Raw genomic sequence first — 19,769 nt, forward strand, 5'->3', positions numbered from 1 at the left:
GGCCCGGCGACCTTTTCTTAAACTATCACGACAATCTGCATTCACCTGTATTCTGGCCCCAAGGGGGACAACATGTTGCACAACAGAGATCGGTTTCTTTTAAACGTAAGTTTATATAACACAGTGCAAATGTATTATTCATCAGATCAACCACATTGTAAAAGGTACGTCACCGCAGCTCATAACAAACACCTGCACACATGATCTTTAATTCACAAGCAAGTTTTAAGACGGAGTGTTTCCCTGAATAATGACTTCACAGATTGATACATGTCTGTCTGAAAGGTGCATGAATAATAGTCGACGGCGAGGGGTCCCACGGTTCATCTCGGGAATGAAAAACAAAAAGGTACCAGGAGGCTCTTATGCTCCGAAGGTCCAGAGGAAGCACCTGAAGCTTGTGCTGACGAAGGCTCCGGCCTCCTCCGTGGCACCGCCGGGCGGGTAATGGATCCACAAACGGCCTCGTGGGGAACACTTGGCAGATCCTCCTCTACTTAGGAGGATGCATGCACGCAGGACACATCCTCTATATACATACTTTGCATAGTTGTGCACACGAAGCAAAGTTTTAAGGGTCTGGATGAGAAGGTGGAGAAAACAAGCGTTCTCATGCACGCTAGTGTGTGTTCTTTACATCCTTTCTGTCTACTTTGGTGTGAAAAAGGGGAACTCGTGCTTGTTGTGGAACAGAAACATAAGAATGTAAAATAAAAAGCATGCATTGAGCTGCATGTGCGTGGCTACTGGTGGAGGGGGGACAGATTACAACGGACTGCAGCCTTAAAGCACATTGGATCCTCAATGTCGTTGTTACTGTGGAGGTATGAGGGGAATTGAATCATATTTCGAAAGTGCGCACACACACACACACACACACATTTAATCATAACGTCTGCCGAGTTAACAGGATGCTATTACAAAATGGAATGTCGCGGAACCTGCAAGACTCTCCTCGTGATGTGAGAGATGAATGTGTTGTTGCTAAGTGAGTCTGCAGGTATGAGGATTCGGGGTAATGTGCACACAGCTGCACTCCCAACATCCCGTCTCTTGAGTTACACGTGGAATCTCCCGCTCGCAGAGTGTTTCCTGGAAACGGCTTCCTCCTCTCAACAACAACACTTTTCTCTCTTTATCTTCCAGGTATTGAAACCTGAGACGTGGTAAACAACCCACCGCAACACAGTCACTCGTGGTTTAAAATGGGAGGAACTCTAGAAAAATATATATATTTTATTGTTGATTTAAACTTATTTGAGCGGTTTATCTTATTGTTTAAGGAAAGGAACCAAATAGAAAGTTTTAAAAAAGAAAAATCCATTATTCTTTATGAACTGAAGATGTCAAACATGTTATAAAGTGATAAAACTATTTGACATAAGCCCCGGGGGATGATTCACAATGCATCTGGAACAAAGTTGTCTCACAGAAAAAAGCAGGAAAAATTAGATATTTGACAATTGTGCACAACATTCAAACTTAAATTATTCCTTTCCCACCACCTGAAATTCCTAAGAACAAAAATCATGAAATAAATGACGAGTAGAGGGAAGAAAAGCAACAGGGGAGGTTACTCACAGGGTGATAACTAACGCTGCTGCATGCAGAGGACTGTGACGAGGACGTTCTCCAGCCGCGTGGCCCTCCATGGCGTGCAGGTTCCCAGGCAGCAGCGTGGTCTTCACAGGCCCATGGTGCACAGGGGGACGACGATGATGAGGATGATGACCACCGTGGCGGCGATGAGGGCGGCCAGCTTGCAGAACTTGGCCCGGCGAAGGTCCGCCTCCTTACGCCGGAGGAGCGCCTCGTAGCCGGGCGTGTAGACGCCGTCCATCCAGAACTCCAGGTTGTTGGGGTCCAGAGACTCCTGGTTCTGAGGAGCCCGGGGACGTTTAAAGAGGTTGCACACTTGGGTTATGTTAATAAAAATACAATAAAAAGATTTGTACGAATCCATCCAGAAAACACGTCACATGGACTCATTTACAGACTAAAACCAATTTAAGTTATATACGCCATATGCTATTTAAAGATGATTCAAGTTAATTAAGGAATATGATATCATAAATTGTACACTCGTGGAGATTAGAAATAAACTAATCTCAGGTGAAAAAGGAAATTGTTCTGCAACCATTAATTTGTGATTAACTTGTTTTTTACGAACTTTTCTTGAGTTTGGATGATGTTAATATAATTTAAAGGTTTGTAGGAATCCATCCAGACGACTCGTCACATGGACTCGTTTAGAGAGAGGTGCACTCGTCTCACCTGGAGGTCCAGGGAGGAGATCCGGGCCTCCCGGTCGTCCACGGTCCAGACGGGCCTCCCCATGCCCTCAGACAGCCGGGGGTCCGGGCTCCTCCCCGAGGCCGGCCCCCCCGACAGGCTGCTGTCTTTGTGGCGGAACAGGGACGAGTTGAACACCTGCTCCACCAGGTTGGAGGACTTCCTGGAGATGAGGTTCGTCGTGCTGCCGGACTGATCCGCCTGGAAGGAACCGGCCAAACACAGAATTTAATTTATAGACTGTATTATGATGATAATGGTCTTGAAGCCTCGACTCATCCCTGCACGTCAACTTCTGCTCCTTCGCCGGCTCGTCTCACGCCCTGCAGCTGCTGCTTCTTAAATATACTTTATTGATCATGCACAGTGTGATATACAGCGATCAAATAACAAGTATTTTCATTTTTGTGTGTGTATATTTCAGATTTCAATTGTAAAGAGGAAAAAACAAAAAACAAAAAAAACAAAGGCAAGACAGAATAACAAATTGTTATAATAATGAGTAATGAAACACCCACCCACCCACGGACTCATACACATTAAAATATGAGTCTCCTTCAGTCGGCAACACTGGCAGATTAAAAACAGATGACATGGAAGGTTTCCATTTCTTGGTAAAGTTGTCATCACAGCCTCGAAGTGCATATTTAATTTGTTCAAGACTCAAGAAAAACATGGGCTGCTTCTCTGTTGACGTTTTGCATATTGCAGTAAACAACGAGTTGGTCTGAAGCTTCAAACCAACAACCCACAGCGCGACCTCCTGAGCGGCGAGGACTCGCCTCCCGTCTCACGTCGTCCTTCGTGAAACAAACACAACGAAAGTGAAAGCGGTCGTGAGGAAAAGCCACTCTACCTTTCCGTGTGAAGATTTCCCGTCGTTGCTTTTGGAGAAGGACACGGCCCAGTCTTTAGCGGAGGAGACGTTCAGCAGTTTGGAATCGGACGGATTCTTCTCCTCCGGCTGCGTTCTGGAGGCTCGGCGAGACGACGCGTCTTTCTTTAGATCGTTGCTCTCCGTCAGCTCGCCGCGAGAGCTCCACCGGTTCCAGTCCGGGCTGCTGGAGCCGACCCCCGGGTACAGATGCTCGGACACGGGCAGAGGCAGGAGCTCCGACGCCTCCGAGGGGGTGATGGGGTGGCTCATGAAGGACGACACGCCGCTGAGAGGCTCCAGCCAGCGGCCGCCGCCCACGACGGGCGGCTGGATCTTCTCATCCAGCCGCTGCAGAGCGGACAGCACCTGGGAGATCTCGGCCTTCACGTCGTTCAGCGAGTCCAGCTGCCGCTCGATCTGGCTCATGCGGAGCAGCAGCTTGCAGACGCTGGACTTGAGCCCGTCGTCGGTGCTCTCCAGGGAGTGGAAGAGCCGTTGGAGTTGACCCAGGCGGCCGCGCCGGGCCTCGTGGGAGTCCGGGTTGACGGCCCCCGAGCCGCCGGCGTGGTGCAGGACCCCCGTGGAGCCGCACATGCTGATGTCGTCCAAGAAACGAAAGATGGCGCTGATGTCGTCCTCGCCGATGTCCGGGTCGTCCAACGAGGTCATGAAGGAGAAGCGGTCGGCGTGGACGAGGCTGCGGAGGCGCCGGGTGTCCGAGTCCCTCGGCGGGTCCGTCTGGGTCCCCTGGGCCTTGACGCCGTCGACGCTCTCGCACGCCGAGGACACCCCGGAGCGGCCGAGGGCCGGGGTCGAGCGCCTCGGGGGTTGCATCCCCGTCTCCATGGCGCCGGGGCCGATCCGGTCCTCCAGGCTGTGGCTCTTGTTGCTCCAGATGGGCCTCTTGGCCCTCGGGGGTAGAAGGTGCCGGGGGGACCAATCAGGGGTCGGCCGCGGTCCCAAGTAAGTGGAGTCCTGGAGGTCGTTGAGGCTCTCGTGCTTCACCCGCTGCTCGGGCGACTGGGCGACCGGCGCCGGAGACGCGTACGGGTTGGGGACGGCCTCCGAGGCGCGCTTGTCGGCGCCTTCCTCCGCCGCGTCGGGGCTGGGCGACGCGCAGTCGACGGTCACCTGAGCCGGCTGGTTGTGGAAGTCCTTCCTGAAGGCGCTCCTCTTCTGGCCCGCCACGGACGCCGCCTGCTCCTCATCGAAGACCTCGGCGGGCGCCGAGTCTCCGCTGGACTCGCTGTCGGTCTCCAGAGGCAGGTACATGTTCTTCATCGCCTCGTCGGGGGTCCGGCCGCCGGGGCACGCGAGGAGCGTGGCGCGAGGCAAGTCGAAGGACACGGCCCTCGGCCTGACCGGAGGGGAGCGCGCCGCGAGAGAGATGGGGTCCGGGGGAAGACTCGCTCGCTTGTGGGCAGAATAATTAGATCTGGGAGAGAGCGAGTGCCGATCGATCGGCCCGCCGCTGGAGTCGGAGTGGGCGCGCGCTCGCTCTCCGCCAGGAACGTCCAGCCGCTGCAGCCCGGGCGGCGCGGGGCCCGCGGATTGGTCGACGGGGAGGTCCGCCCGCGCCCCCGCCGGTCGGCCCTGGTCATCGGGGGCCGTCATCTGGATGAGGTTGAAGATGGTCACGATGTCGGCAGCGACGCCGATGGGCGAGAGGCCCTGGCCGCGGGCCGACACGCGGTCCCGGAAGAGCGTGGCGGGGAAACACGGGTCCTGGCTGGCGGCGGCGAAGAGGAGACTGCGCAGCTCGACGAGGTGCTGCAGCTCGAAGCGGCTGCTCACCGTGCGGCACAGGTCCTGGAAGGTCAGCCACTGGCGCATGTTGGCCAGCTCCTCCAGGATGCCCAGGAGGACCTCGGGGTACTCCTGCTGCAGGTTAGCCATGTTCACCTGGGGGAGAGAAGCCGGCGGCTGATTGGCCGAGCACCTTTAAAAACCAATATATATACAATGCACACACATAGCTATGAAGACACGTTAATATACAATAAAGTTAATATCTCGAGACAGGCAACAGACGAGTGCACGTCTAAAACACCTTCTCTCTTTCTTTGATGCAAAAAAACACTTTTTTTTCTCATGAAAGGATAATATACTAATAATAATATGATGTATAGCATTGTATACTACATGTCAATAAGAATAATAAAGCACGGAGATGTGTTGTATTTACGTATATATATATACATATATAATATATACTATATATATATATTTGTGTATATATATACATATATATGTATATATATACACAAATATATATATATATATCTATGTCTATTATAGATCATTATTCATGCTCTCATAATAATAACTTAGTCTCATGTCAGTGTTTCAGTTCATGTTTCATGGGCAGCGTATCATCGTGTAGAGAAGACTTCGTTATCTCGGGCTGAAAAATCCCTTTGAGGGCAATTTGGAATTAGACCTTATTTCTGGGCCCTAAAATAACTGCCGGTGTGACCCGATGACGCCGCCACGCCGTCACGGCTTCCCCTCAACGGACACGTTTTAATCTTCTTTCTAAGAACAACCATCGAGGGCATGAATGAACATCAGGACACGCGTTCACTAACTTTACTGCAGGACGTAATCCGACTCCAGCGGCGGCGGTGTGGGAGAGCGTCTCCCCAGAGGTGTTGGCACTTACCTGAATGTGATGAAGTCACACCTGCATATGGAGGAAAGACAAATACAATCCAGCTGCTACGCCGACGCTGAGTCCATGTTGCACAGAGATCCGTGTGTGTGCAGCAGCCTTCAGCCGGGAGGAGAGAGAAATCAGGTCATCTTCCCACAAGTCCTTGCAGCCCCCCCCCCCCCCCCCTCTGAGGGACCTCAACATACATCCACACGGGTTCCCCCACCGAGCGGAGGTCAAGTCCAGGAGCGCCTCTTCTCACGCTGCCGTCGCGGTGAATGGGTGTGTGAGAGCTGAAGGGAACCACACACACACACACACACACACACACACACACACACACACACACACACACACACACACACACACACACCTCTGCATTATCTTCCATGACGGGTCGTACTTAAGGCTCCATTAGAGCGAGAGGAGGGCAAAGCTTTCATCGGCGAGTGGTAGCACTCCGCCGCGGGTCGACTTCACCCGGCGGAGCGGCTCATCCGTCACCGGGGGGGGGGGGGAGGTGAAGGACGGGAGCGCGGCACACCGGTGTATTCAAAACACAACTTTATTATCATTTCACTTTTACAAAAAACATCTTCTGGTGGTTCTGACTCATCCGCCAATGGACTTCCAGGACTTTTCCAGGTTTTCCATGACCGTACGAACCCTGTGGTGGAGGAACACGGAGGCAGTGACCTACCTCTGGCTCAGACACCGGACCGTCCACTGACACACACACATTACAGGAGGGAGGGAGAGAGAGAGAGAGACAGAGAGAGAGAGAGAGAGAGACAGAGAGAGAGACAGACAGGCAGAGAGAGACAGAGAGACAGAGAGAGACAGGCAGAGAGAGACAGACAGAGACAGAGAGAGACAGAGACAGAGACAGAGACAGAGAGAGAGAGAGAGAGAGAGACAGAGAGAGAGAGAGAGAGAGAGAGACAGAGAGAGAGAGAGAGACAGAGAGACAGAGAGAGAGACAGAGAGAGAGAGAGAGAGAGAGAGACAGACAGAGACAGAGAGACAGAGAGACAGAGAGAGAGAGACAGAGACAGAGAGAGACAGAGAGAGACAGAGAGAGAGAGAGAGAGAGACAGAGACAGAGAGAGAGACAGAGAGAGAGAGAGAGAGAGAGAGAGAGAGAGACAGAGAGAGAGAGAGAGAGAGAGAGAGAGAGACAGAGAGAGACAGAGAGAGAGACAGAGAGAGAGACAGAGACAGAGAGAGAGAGAGAGACAGAGAGAGACAGAGAGAGAGAGACAGAGAGAGAGAGAGACAGAGAGAGAGAGAGAGAGAGACAGAGAGAGAGACAGAGAGAGAGAGACAGAGAGAGAGAGAGAGAGAGAGACAGAGAGAGAGAGAGAGAGACAGAGAGAGAGAGAGAGAGAGAGACAGAGACAGAGAGAGAGAGAGACAGAGAGAGACAGAGAGAGAGAGAGAGACAGAGAGAGAGACAGAGAGAGAGAGAGAGAGAGAGAGAGAGAGACACCAGCACCGGCTGCACAGCCCAATAAGAGTAAATGTTCTTCAGCTGAGACGAGACTCTTCGTCTCTTTTCTTCTTCTTCTTCACCGGAGGGACGAAGCTCGGCGTCAGCGCCGGGTTCAGGGCCAGCAGGTCCAAGATGGCGGCGCTCTCAGTACCTGTGGAGATACGACATGACGGTCATCAGGGTTCTACTCATGTGGACCAGTGGACCTCCAGGACTTTAACCACATGTCCAGGACCAAACTCAAACCTCGGTGTAAACATGAAACATTTAGAACATGTTGCGTATTGAGAGCGTACGGCGTCTTATATTTTGAGCGTCTTTCTTTCTAAAACATATTAATTATTGTAAACTCTGTAGAAACGAACATGTGATTATAACAACATTTACATGACTTTCCCAAAACTTTTGTGATTGAAGTTTTTTCCATGACTTTTCCAGGTTTTCCATGACCGTACGAACCTGGATATGGACAGAGGAGAATCAGGGTGTCTACATGAATAAACCAGTGAAATTTAAGACTTTTTAAGACCACGTCTAAATAAAATTTAAGACCTAACGTACGAAGGAAATATACATTAATCTAAATTAATTAATTCAAAGTAAACACACTGATGTCTGTTCAAAATTAACAGTATGGTGTAATGCAAAAGGATAACACAAATGTCATTGCTGTTGTAAATTATATTTATTAATACAACATTTTCAGAACATTTAGGTCCCATGAACAAATAAAATCAAGTAAATATATTTTTAAAATACGTGCAACATAGTTCCTTTTGAACAAAAAAATCTATAAAATAACATAAATAACATTTCCAGCTGCTTTTAAAATGCAAATTCATTTACATAATAGAATGTATGTGTGTGTGTGTGTGTGTGAGTGAGTGAGTGAGTGAGCGAGAGTTCTCATGTCTCTATGTGATGGATGTTTGTGTCACAGGTTCATACGTCTCCTCCTGAGCTTTTGTGAATATACTAGGAAAACAATCCTTTTCAAACTGTATGAATACAAAAACTTCCAGTTGACATTTGGTCCATTCTCCTGGAAAAAAGAAAGAAAAGGCAGACATTAACCAAACAACAGTCACCACATCTCTTATGACACCACCACTTCAGATTAATGTCAGACTGGATAAATATGAATGAAAACTATTTTTACAAATTAAGCAACGTGAGCCATCCCTTGAGCCTAGTGAACACTAGGTAGACATATTGACAGGTAAACACCACTCTACTTACTACCATTATAAAACTATTTTTAATTAGTCTAATTAATGTGTAGTACGCCTATCCATAGCTGTTATTAACTTGACACATGAGTAAAGCTTAACTATATGAAACACATACTCATATAAAGAGGATAGTTAATACATACACTCCCATTCAAAAGTTTGGGATCACTTAGAAATGACTTTATTTTTCAAAGAAAAGCACTGTTTTTTCAATAAAGATAACATTAAATTAATCATAAATACACTCTCTACATTGTTAATGTGGTAAATGACTATTCTAGGTGGAAGTGTCTGGTTTCTAATGAAATATCTCCAGAGGTGTATAGAGGCCCATTTCCATCATCACTCCAGTGTTCTGATGGTACATTGTGTTTGCTAATCGCCTTAGAAGACTAATGTCTGATTAGAAAACCCGTGCAATTATGTTAGCACAGCTGAAAACAGTTATGCTGGTGATATAAGCTATACAACTGGCCTTCCTTTGAGCTTGAAGTTTGTAGAACAAAATTAATACTTCAAATATTAATCATTATTTTTAACCTTGTCAATGTCTTGACCATATTGTATATTCATTTGATAAATAAAAGTGAGTTTTCATGGAAGACGCGAAATTGTCTGGATGACCCCAAACTTTTGAACGGTAGTGTATATATTTATGTTAGACTTACTTTGAGGTGCTGAAGTAGGTCCTGGTGTCATGGCCCATGAGCTGTGCTCCATAGGATCCTGACGGGACCTGGTCATTTCACCAAAAGCGCACATGAAGTCCAGCTGTCTGCTCGCGGTGGTCTGGTCCAGAGTCTCGTGGAACAGAATGAAGAACGCGCCGCCCTGTTGGTCTTCGGTGATGAGCTCTTTGTTGCACGGCGCTGGATTTCCTCCGGTGACCTCCAGCGTTGTAGCCTTGACGTCGTTGCTGGCGGCGGAGCAGCAGCTAGCGGCGGAGCAGCAGCTAGCCCCGCGGGCTGCTGGCGGCCTTCGCTAGTCTCTGTGCTTCTTGCTCTGCACGTGAGATTCCACCGCTGGAAAGTCTCCCGACACACAACGCAGCTTCAGAAGCATTTCACCCACCGTGACCAGAAACACTCGTTCTTTTCAAGCCGTTGTTGAACTTGCATCCCCCATGTTTTCTAAACTAGCCGATGCTTCACGTTGTAGGGGATGGGACCGAATACGCGGGGCCCCTTTAACCCTTGTGTTGCCTTAGGGTCATTTTGACCCGAATCAATATTACACCCTCCCCCACCCTTTGGGTCATTTTGACCCGATTCAATGTTTCACCCTCCTGTTACCTTTATATTTACTAACATATTTTACCCTTTGGGTTCAATTTGACGCCAGCAATTAAAACCTCCAGAAAATTATTAGAATTAATATTGTTTTCCAAGTTTAAGTGTGAGGCACTTTATGTTTGTTTGTTGACTACCGAAAGAACACCGACATTAAACATTGAATGGGGTCAAATTAACCCGAAGGCGGCAGGAGGGTGTAATATTGATTCGGGTCAAAATGACCCGAAGGCAACACAAGGGTTAAGAGAAGGGGCGTGGCCCCGGTGACACCAGAGACCCCGCAGAGCAACCGGAGCAAAATACGGACCTGGCGGAACAGATTGCCTCATATTCGTAATGACATGACACCCAAAAAATTTAAGACCAATCCAATCTGAATTTAAGACAATTTAAGACTTTTTAAGGCCTTATTTTTAGGAAAAGCAATTTAAGACTTTTAAAGACTTTTTAATGCCCCGCGGACACCCTGAGAATGTATATAAATATAATATAAAGTTCACGTACCAGCGTCCTCCTCCCCGCTGGGTTCCGGTTCTGGACTGTGGAGCGACACCCGGGCCAGAGCCGCCAGCTCCGCCATGAAGCCTTCTTCTGCCTCCTGGTGGACACACGGCGTGAACGGGGGGGAACGGCGGCGTGAACGTGAATCACGTGAATCACGTGAATCACGCGGCGACGCTACGAACCTGCAGCCGGGCGCCGCTCCGCTCCGCGTTCCGGTCCTGGGAGACCTTCCTCTGCCTCAGCTGCTCGTAGGTCGCCTCCTGGTCCCCATCGCAGCGCTCCAGGGCCCGCCCCCTGTGGAGCGCCACCCTGAGACGCCACGGGAACAACCCGCATGATTACTTCCTGTGTTCCAGACTCAGAGCGCCGCGCCTCACCTCTGCTGAAACTCGGCCGAGGCGGGTTTCTTGCCCCAGTTCTCCAGCTCCCTCAGCAGGGCGCTGCTCAGCTGACGGCGGCCCTCCTGTAGCTCCTCCCACTCTGAGGCCACAGTCACAGTCATCAGGGTTCTACACATGTGGACCAATGCATCTCCAGGACTTTTAACCACATGTCCAGGACCAAACTGAACTCTCGGTATGAACATGAAACATTTAGAACATGTTGCGTATCGAGAGCGTACGCCGGCTCATATTTTGAGCGTCTTTCTTTAAAAAACATATTAATTATTTCAAACGGGGTGTAAATGAACACGTGATTATAACAACATTTACAGGACTTTTCCAAAACTTTTGTGATTGAAGTTTTTTCCATGACTTTCCCAGGTTTTCCATGACCGAGTGAACCCGGAGTCACACACACGAGGGGTCGGATACAGGCGTCCGTCCTCTCACCCTGGCTCACGTGGACCTGATCCGGCGCCGCTGTTCCCACGATGTCCTCCAGGTGGCAGTAGTAGCTCTGGACCAGCGCCGCCAGAGAGTCTTTGGTCACGTAGACGCTCTCCGAGGCGGCTTCGGTCAGGTGGGACTGACGAGAGGGAGGCGTGTTACTCTGGGAGGAGAGAGGCGGATCCGACTCACAGACAGACCGCTCACCTTCAGCCCGGCCTCGTGCGGTGGGGACGCCGCGGGGGGCGGGGCCTCCATCGCCTGCTGGACGGCGTGGCTGAGCGCGTTGCCGACCAGCAGCTGCGCGTGGCTCTGGAGGAGCTCCGCCCCCGTGTCCAGCTCAGAGAGGAACTCCTGCTGGAAGCTGTGGCCGACCAGCTGGCTCTCCGGGCCCAGGTGCCTCTGTGCCAGGCTGGCACTGCTGCTCTGAGACCGGCACAACAACAACAACAACAACGGAGGTCAGTCCAGTGTGTGAGACAACTGCTCCTCTCTACCTCCATCTGATGGATGGTGGAGGTCTGGATGGTGGAATATGCCGACTACCAACTCTTCATCCACTCTGTCATCTTCATTGTGTTGTTCCTGTGTTTTAATGTGTGTGTAATGATTCCTTCTGGTCACATGACATCTATGACACCTGTCCATCCTGGAGAGGGATCCTCCTCTGTTCTCTCCTCAAGGGTTCTGACCTTTTACCCTGAAGGGTTGTTTGGGAGTTGTTCCTGATCCCATGTGAGGTCAAAGGTCAGGGATGTCTATGTGTACAGATTGTAAAGCCCTCTGAGGGGAGTTTCTAATTTGTGAGAATGGGCTGTACACATGAAGTGAAGCGAGCAGCAGACGTGTTGCCGTGGTGTTGGAGGCGCCACCTTGAGCGCAGAGTCGGGCTCCTCCTCCGCCGGCAGCTCCCTGAAGTCCGTCTGCGCCTTCAGCTTGGACAGCCTCATCTCCTTCAGCGCGTGCAGACAGAAGTGCCTGACCACAAAGTGCCTCCGCACCGCGCCCAACAGGTGCTCGTGCTTCTTCTCTATCAGCCTCGCCACGCGGCTGAGGGGAGGATCACATTTCATCGCATCGATTTAGAGGGTTGCGTAAAGGCGGCCGAGCGGCGGCGCCGTGAACCCGGCGGCCTCACCTGTTGAGGGCGTAGCTCTGCCGGGCCACCGCGGCCCGGAGGACCGTCCTCTGCTGCTCGCTCAGGTGCTGGAGGCGGGCCTGCACCAGAGACATCTCCTCATCCCACACCTGCAGCCAGAGGCTCCGTCAGAACCCACGAGAATGCACTCTATGTTATGTATTCTATGTTGCTACAGACATGACTCGTCTTACTGATGAGACACGTGCTACGCTCATAGATACATCTGCATTCAGCTATGGATTGAGTTTCTTTAAATAAAAAAGAAAATTAAATAATTAGAAAAAAGCTCACACTCACACACACTTTTCTTTCTTTCTTTTTTCAATACTCTGGTTTATGATGTTGTGTCCACTGTTTCGTCGTCCTCTAGGTGTCTATGTATTGCACAGGTGTCAAACACAAGGCCCGCGGGCCGAATCCAGCCCACTACGTAATTTCCTGTGGCCCCTGACGGCTGGAAAGACAAGCGATCACTTTTTCTTCAAGAAATTTAAGAAAAATATCCTATGCTTTTATTTTAAAGGTTTCAAATTAAATGGATTTATGTTATAACATTAGAGAAATGTTCTTTTGTACAATATTTCTACACTCAAATGAACAATAATCTAATGCAAAGATTGTTGGGGAATAGTTTATATTGTGTTTCAGGTACACCGGCCCTTTAAGGGCCATGATGCTGATGTGGCCCTCGGTGAAAATGAGTTTGACACCCCTGATGTATTGTCTTTCGTCTTATAATAAAAAATATAAAAAGAGCCCACGGGGAGCCTTTGGTCCACCTCCTGCTCGTCCTTTGAGGAGTCTACCTGAGCGTCGTGGTCCAGCCGGGCCCCGGCGTCCTCCAGCTGCAGCTTGGTGGCGCCCTCCGCTCGCTGCATCTGCGCAGCCAGCTGCAGCTCCAGCTCCGCCCACAGCTCCTCGCAGCGCCGCGCCGACACCTCCGACCGGGCCGGCACCGAGCCGAGGACCGCGTCCTTGACCCGGTCGCCGAGCCTCTTGGACCAGGAGGCGCGGAGCTTCTGCAGGTCACACACACACACACACACACACAATAAAAGTAAGAGACACAAACACCCCGACGGCGCCGGTCCGCCGCTCACCTTCCAGTGGTCGCAGAGGGCGTCGGCCACCCGGCCGTCCTGCTGCCGCTCCAGGTCACACAGCTGCTGCCGGTGCTTCGTCAGCAGCTCCCGGTACACCTGAGGGCGAAGGTCGCGCTTCAGGGTTAGAGGGGTCGGTGGTTATTACGCAACAGCGGTCGCAGATGGAGGCGCCGGTGTTCTCCGACCTCGGCGAGCCGCTCCGGGTCACAGGGGTCGCGGGTGGGTTTGGGCTGCAGGGCGCAGCTCCTCTCCTTGGTCTGGCTCCTCAGGAGCTTCTTCCTCTTGGACTCCATGCGGCTGCACCTGTCATCCAGCAGCTCCTTCGTCTTCCTCGCGCACTCTGGAACACGATGCATGAACTTTGAGTTGGTGAACAGTTATGAAGTCACTCAGGGAGAACGTTATTATCATGAATGCGACAGTTACACCGCTTCAGGGTTCTCCACATGTCGACCAGTGGACTTCCAGGACTTTTAACCACATGTCCAGGACCAAACTGAAATCTCGGTATAAACACGAAACATTTAGAACATTCTGCGTCTTGAGAGCGTACGCCGGCTTATATTTTGAGCGTCTTTCTTTAAAAAACATATTCATTATTTCAAACTCAGCGTAAATTAACATGTGATTATAAAAACATTTCCAGGACTTTTATGATTCAAGTTTTTTCCATGACTTTTCCAGGCCTGAAAAATGACCATTTTAAAATTCCATGACTTTTCCAGGTTTTCCATGACCGTACGAACCCTGCACATGGACAGGAGGAGAATGTATATAAATATATATATACCAGCACTCAACATTGCATTGTTATATAATCTCATGCAGTGATGCTCTATGATGAATGTTTTCCCCAAAAGGTTTTTAAAATGTCTTAAAATAATCCTTTCCTTCATTCTGAGGCTGCCGGCGTAACATCTGACCTTCATCGTTCTCTTTTCACTCTCGCTCAGCGTAATAAAACACATAAAAGTACGATCCAGCCAGAAGACGAGGCGGCACCGTGTCTAACTCACGTCAGCAGTCAATAATGCAGATGGATATTCTGCGAGGACCCTGACCTTCTGTCAGCAGCTGGACAGGATTCCCAGAAAAAGGTCTAATTTGAGAAAGTACGCCGAAGATGCCGAAGACGGACGGAGACGCCGGGAGGGAGGAGAAAGATAGACGGCAGCCTTCATCCTCCCTGCTGGTACTACTGAAGTATTACTAATGTACACAATGTACTCCGGCAGTATAATTCCGGCGTTACTGCAGTATTATAAATGTATTAATAATGACCGTAAATGCTGCAGCTTAAACTCAGTGATGGTTGCTGCCGCGCCTCCTCCAGTTTCCCTTTTTCTTTTTAAGTTTCGTATCGACGTCGTCTTGTGTGAATGTTGGACTTTTCTGTTTCAATGTTGTTTCGATCTTTCATGCTTTTATCTTTTATCCTGTGTTTTTTTTAAACTGTAAGGTGACTTTGGGTGACTTGAAAGGCGCCTCCAAATAAAATGTATTATTATTATGATCATTTAAGTGGGATAGACGCCGCGTGCCGCTCCCCGATGTCCTCCCCGATGCGCCTCACCCTCGGTGCACTGCTGCAGGCCTTCGCTCAGCGTGGCCCGGACCTCCGAGAGGATCTTCTCCATGCGGCCGAAGGTCAGGAGGCCGTCGCTCGTCAGCCGCTCCAGCGCCGCCGCCGCCAGGCCGAGCCTCAGAGACGCCTCCCGGCTCAGCAGGGCGGGCTGCGAGCGCAGCAGCGCCGTCAGCTCCTCCCACCACAGCAGCTTCTGCTGGACGGCCTGCGGCGAGCGGAAAAACACTTTTACTTCTGAGTTCACCTCAACGCGAGGGAGGAGCAGCAGGAGGAGCGGCCGTGCCTTCAGCTCGGCCTCCTGGGAGTTCATCAGGTGGGTTTCTGCTGACAGGAGAGTCTGGACGAGGGAGAGGGCCGCGTCCTGCGCCTCCTCTGGAGGGAAGACGCCGGCCTTCTTCAGCAGCTGCTGGCACAGGTCCTCCACCTGCCGGCTGAAGCAGCTGGACTGTGGACAGACACGTCAGTGTACAGAGGACCGAGCGCGGGGGGGGGGGGGGGGTCTCACCACTTGAAGGCCACGTTCCAGAAGATCTTTCTGAGCTCTCTCCATGTCCTCCAGAGAGCAGGGAGCACCGTCCTCCTCCTCGCCGAGGCCGGTCGGCCACTGCCTGTTCAGCTCGGCCAGCTCCTGACAAGACAGAGGACCACAGTGTGTGTGTGTGTGTGTGTCTCTCTGTGTGTATGTATATATATACACATACATTATATATATATGCATGTATGTATAAATATATATATGTATGTATGTGTATATATATATATATAATCGATCTGGCTTTACCTTTTCTTGCATTTGAAGAATATTCTTGGAGAAGTCAGCGTACTTTTTGTCTTTTGGAAAACGACCACTGAATATCATTTTCACCGTTTGGAGAAACATCTAAAGCAGGAAAATGAAACGCTTCAGAAAACAATTCTCCCTGAACGTGATCCTCCCGTGTGGCGACAGCTCACCTGTGATTTCTCCTCCCGGAGCTGAGCGCAGTGCTGCTGGACGTCCTGCAGGGCCCGGCAGTAGAGGCCGATCCGCCCTTCAAACCTGAGGAGGCCACATGAGCGTTACTGGGCTGTCCGCTGCGCGCTCACGGCTCAACGTGCCCACCTGCCGACGCCCACCCTGGCTGTGTGAGCGTGAGGGGGTAGTGGGAGACCCGGGTGAAGCTCTGGTTCTGCAGGCTCTTGGGGAACAGCGAGGAGGAGATGAACTGGCTGCTGTCGTCGTTGTCCTGCTCGCGGCTCAGAGACTCTCCGTCCGAGGAGGAGGAGGAGGAGTCGTCGGGCATCGCCGGCAGCTTGGTGTGCTCGTGCACCGACGGGTTGGAGGCTCCGTCGGCGAGAGGCTGACACGTTCAGAAAAGAGTTGCAGGTCAGTGAAGCGATCACAAACCGGCCGGTGGCTAGTTCCTGTGATGTAATACTTAGTTTACTGGAGTTCAATGATTTGGTTTATTATAAAATAATGCAGACAACGTACAGAGCTAAAGCAAAGTCACTGCAGACTGAGTACAAAGGTTGTTTTCAACACGAGTGAGAATATGATTTGAGATGTTTGTAAGTTTCCTGGACAAAAGGCTAAAAAAGGGATGAAAAGAAGATGTATTTCTATTGTAGGAATCCAATTATGGAATAACGTTAAAATGGATGTAAGAATGTATACATATATATATATGTATACATATATACAGGACTGTCTCAGAAAATTAGAATATTGTGATGAAGTTCTTTATTTTCTGTAATGCAATTCAAAAAACAAAAATGTCATGCATTCTGGATTCATTACAAATCAACTGAAATATTGCAAGCCTTTTATTCTTTTAATATTGCTGATTATGGCTTACAGCTTAAGAAAACTCTAAAATCCTATCTCATAAAATTTGAATATTTCCTCAGACCAAGTAAAAAAAAAGATTTATAACAGCTGAGTGTTTGTCAAGGCTCAGGAAACCCTTGCAGGTGTTTCGAGTTAATTAGACAATTCAAGTGATTTGTTTAATACCCTACTAGTATACTTTTTCATGATATTCTAATATTTAGAGATAGGATATTTGAGTTTTCTTAAGCTGTAAGCCATAATCAGCAATATTAAAAGAATAAAAGGCTTGCAATATTTCAGTTGATTTGTAATGAATCCAGAATGCATGACATTTTTGTTTTTTGAATTGCATTACAGAAAATAAAGAACTTCATCACAATATTCTAATTTTCTGAGACAGTCCTGTATATGTATACATATATATATACATATATATTCATATATATATTATTTATTATTTTCTTTGTTATTTTTCTTTATTTTATATAAATTTTCTGATTTATTTGATAATAATTTAGGATAGGAATATATAAGCATTCTTTGCTTCTACCTTTACCTTTTCAGTCTTTCTGTTTTGTATATTATACAGAATAATATTGTGTTCAGCACAGGCAAAACAGATTGTACACACAACAAAGAACACAAACAAAAGGCTATTAAATTATCATAATTATCAGAGGAAGTCCAGGGGCATTTTCTGCCTCTCCTCCTGATATCAGGGGCAACATTATATTTCTTAGGGGCCGTTTTGCCCTCTGCCCTGCTGTGTTTCTGACGCTGTCGTAAGCTGTAGATATTCATGATACTTACTCTGTACTTCTGGTTGATGGGGTAAACAACCTTTGCTCTGGAGGCGAAAGCGGCCACATCACTGCTGACGGGCGGCTTCTTCTTCTCCTGGACAACGAGCACACAGGCGGAACGTTAACCTGGATGAGGCGCGACACCGGCATCGCGTCTTGGGTGTGAAAGAGAATAATACTTTATCGTGTGCGCCGCCGCCGCCGCTCGCCGCCGCCTCCGTCCTGCCGGTGCTGACGCGGTCACTTTGGTCGCGGTCCAGCTCGCCGGCGTCCGGTTCCAGCAGCCGCCTCGCGTTGTGTCCCTGAACGCACACGAGAAAGATGATGCACATCCACGGCTGGCAGACAGTCGTGGCCAATAGATCCAAAAGCAAACATGAATTAAAGGGCCGTTGACGCAGGCAAAATAATGCAGAATGCAGAATTTATCATCATTTATTTAACGGAACAAAACAAACAAACAGAGGAACTCCTAATGCTGCCTCTCCTGCTCTGGTGAAGAAGAAGAAAAGGCATGGTGCTACCCAGGTGCATGCTGGTCCTGTACCTGCCTAGTCCTATAACCCCAGGTGCATGCTGGTCCTGTACCTGCCTAGTCCTATAACCCCAGGTGCATGCTGGTCCTGTACCTGCCTAGTCCTATAACCCCAGGTGCATGCTGGTCCTGTACCTGCCTAGTCCTATAACACCAGGTGCATGCTGGTCCTGTACCTGCCTAGTCCTATATAGAACCCCAGGTGCCCACAGTGTTATCCAATACGTAAACAAAAGAACAAACTCCAAAAGTATACCTAGACAACAACAAATAATTAAACTAAAAACTATCAAAAGCTACCCTAATAAATCAAGAAATCTAACCTAAATAAGAAAACATCGAGAATGGCTCACTTCCCATCTCTGCACATCTCTTTTTCTTAAATGTCAATTGCCACTTTTATTTTATAATATATACTTGTTCTATTAGTACTATTACGTGTTTGTTGTTTATCATATTTATCTGTTATTGTATTATTAGTTAATTATATTTGTATTATTTTATTCCATGTCTGTTTATTGTTATGCCTTATATCTGTTATTGCATTTTTAGTTTATTATATTTGTATTATTTTATTCTATCTCTATTGTTATGCTTTATATTGGTTATTGTATTTTTAGTTTATTATATTTGTATTATTTTATTCTATGTATATTGTTATGCTTTATATCTATTATTGCATTTTTAGTTTATTATATTTTTTATATTTTATTCTATGTCTATGTTTATTGTTAAGCCTTATATCTGATATTGCATTTTTAGTTTATTATATTTGTATTATTTTATTCAATGTCTATTGTTATGCTTTATATATATTATTGTATTTTTAGTTTACTATATTTTTATGTATATGTTTATTGTTGTGCTCTTTTCACCATGTGCAACGTACTAAAAGATTATTACGCTCAGTAAACAATAATATTGGTGAATAAAATAGTTAAATACGAACGCCACACAAACAGCTCGTGCACGTGCAATGCGCGTGCCCCCTCACCTGTCTGGTCAGCAGCATCGGCTTCAGGCAGAAGACGTAGAGCAGCGCCGCGGCCGCGACCCCCGACAGCGCCCCGCAGCCCGCGGCCACGGCCAGCAGCCCCGCGGACACGCGCAGAGACTCCGCGAAGCTCACGAGCACGTCAGTTGCGCACGCAGCCAGCAGGTCCGTCATCACCCAGCGGGCCAACGGCCGGAGCTCGAGAGGGTTAGCGGGTTTTGTTCATCACGTTGACAACTTCATCTGGAGGGTCACGCGACGGGTTGGGAGCGCTTCTTCACCCGGACGGGTTTTAATGGTTTAAACATTAAAACGAACAACGTGGAACAACTTTATCCAGTAAAAAAATCCTCCCCCCCCCCGAAAAACGACCAACTCGTTGTAGATGTTAGCCAATGGTGGTCCCGGAGATCCAAGACAGCTACCTCGACTTTAACCGGAAGAGAGATGAATGCCCCTTCAGTATAAAAGCACAGGAAGGGTTCTTGGTTGACGTGAGGGAACACGCCCCTTTAAAAACAATTAGGAAAACACATGTGGATAATACATGTAAAGATTAAATACTATATTGTCAAAGAGGAAGGTCTTAAGTCTACTCTTAAACGATAATGTTTTTGTTACAA

General features: G+C 48.7%; 2 protein-coding genes across 6 annotated transcripts; both read right to left on the reverse strand.

Moving 5' to 3' along the window:
* Positions 1–93: 93 nt before the first annotated feature.
* minar1 (membrane integral NOTCH2 associated receptor 1) lies at positions 94–6,120 on the reverse strand. Of its 3 annotated transcripts, none has more exons than XM_056438209.1 (5): positions 6,029–6,120; positions 5,853–5,939; positions 3,149–5,071; positions 2,275–2,493; positions 94–1,914 (listed from the first exon to the last, which is right to left on the reverse strand). In XM_056438209.1, the coding sequence occupies exons 2-5, from the start codon at positions 5,856–5,858 to the stop codon at positions 1,528–1,530; spliced, it is 2,535 nt and encodes an 844-aa protein (XP_056294184.1). In that variant the 5' UTR covers positions 5,859–5,939; positions 6,029–6,120; the 3' UTR covers positions 94–1,527. The 3 variants fall into 3 exon arrangements, with proteins under 3 accessions (XP_056294184.1, XP_056294185.1, XP_056294186.1); XM_056438210.1 differs by having other exon boundaries at positions 5,832–5,939; XM_056438211.1 differs by having other exon boundaries at positions 1,587–1,879.
* Positions 6,121–7,205: 1,085 nt separating this feature from the next.
* Positions 7,206–19,625, reverse strand: LOC130208875 (evC complex member EVC). Of its 3 annotated transcripts, none has more exons than XM_056438259.1 (20): positions 19,147–19,615; positions 17,797–17,919; positions 17,625–17,711; positions 16,118–16,341; positions 15,956–16,040; positions 15,783–15,881; positions 15,507–15,629; positions 15,285–15,446; positions 14,990–15,206; positions 13,602–13,756; positions 13,414–13,512; positions 13,120–13,332; positions 12,311–12,420; positions 12,045–12,222; positions 11,380–11,598; positions 11,176–11,311; positions 10,720–10,822; positions 10,525–10,651; positions 10,343–10,436; positions 7,206–7,465 (listed from the first exon to the last, which is right to left on the reverse strand). In XM_056438259.1, the coding sequence occupies exons 1-20, from the start codon at positions 19,318–19,320 to the stop codon at positions 7,350–7,352; spliced, it is 2,844 nt and encodes a 947-aa protein (XP_056294234.1). In that variant the 5' UTR covers positions 19,321–19,615; the 3' UTR covers positions 7,206–7,349. The 3 variants fall into 3 exon arrangements, 2 of the variants coding, with proteins under 2 accessions (XP_056294234.1, XP_056294233.1); XR_008834496.1 differs by lacking the exon at positions 7,206–7,465 and adding exons at positions 7,981–8,356; positions 9,215–9,568 and having other exon boundaries at positions 13,120–13,512; positions 19,147–19,625; XM_056438258.1 differs by having other exon boundaries at positions 13,120–13,512; positions 19,147–19,620.
* Positions 19,626–19,769: the final 144 nt, after the last annotated feature.

Source organism: Pseudoliparis swirei, chromosome 18, assembly GCF_029220125.1.
Source record: "Pseudoliparis swirei isolate HS2019 ecotype Mariana Trench chromosome 18, NWPU_hadal_v1, whole genome shotgun sequence".
NCBI lineage: Eukaryota > Metazoa > Chordata > Actinopteri > Perciformes > Liparidae > Pseudoliparis > Pseudoliparis swirei.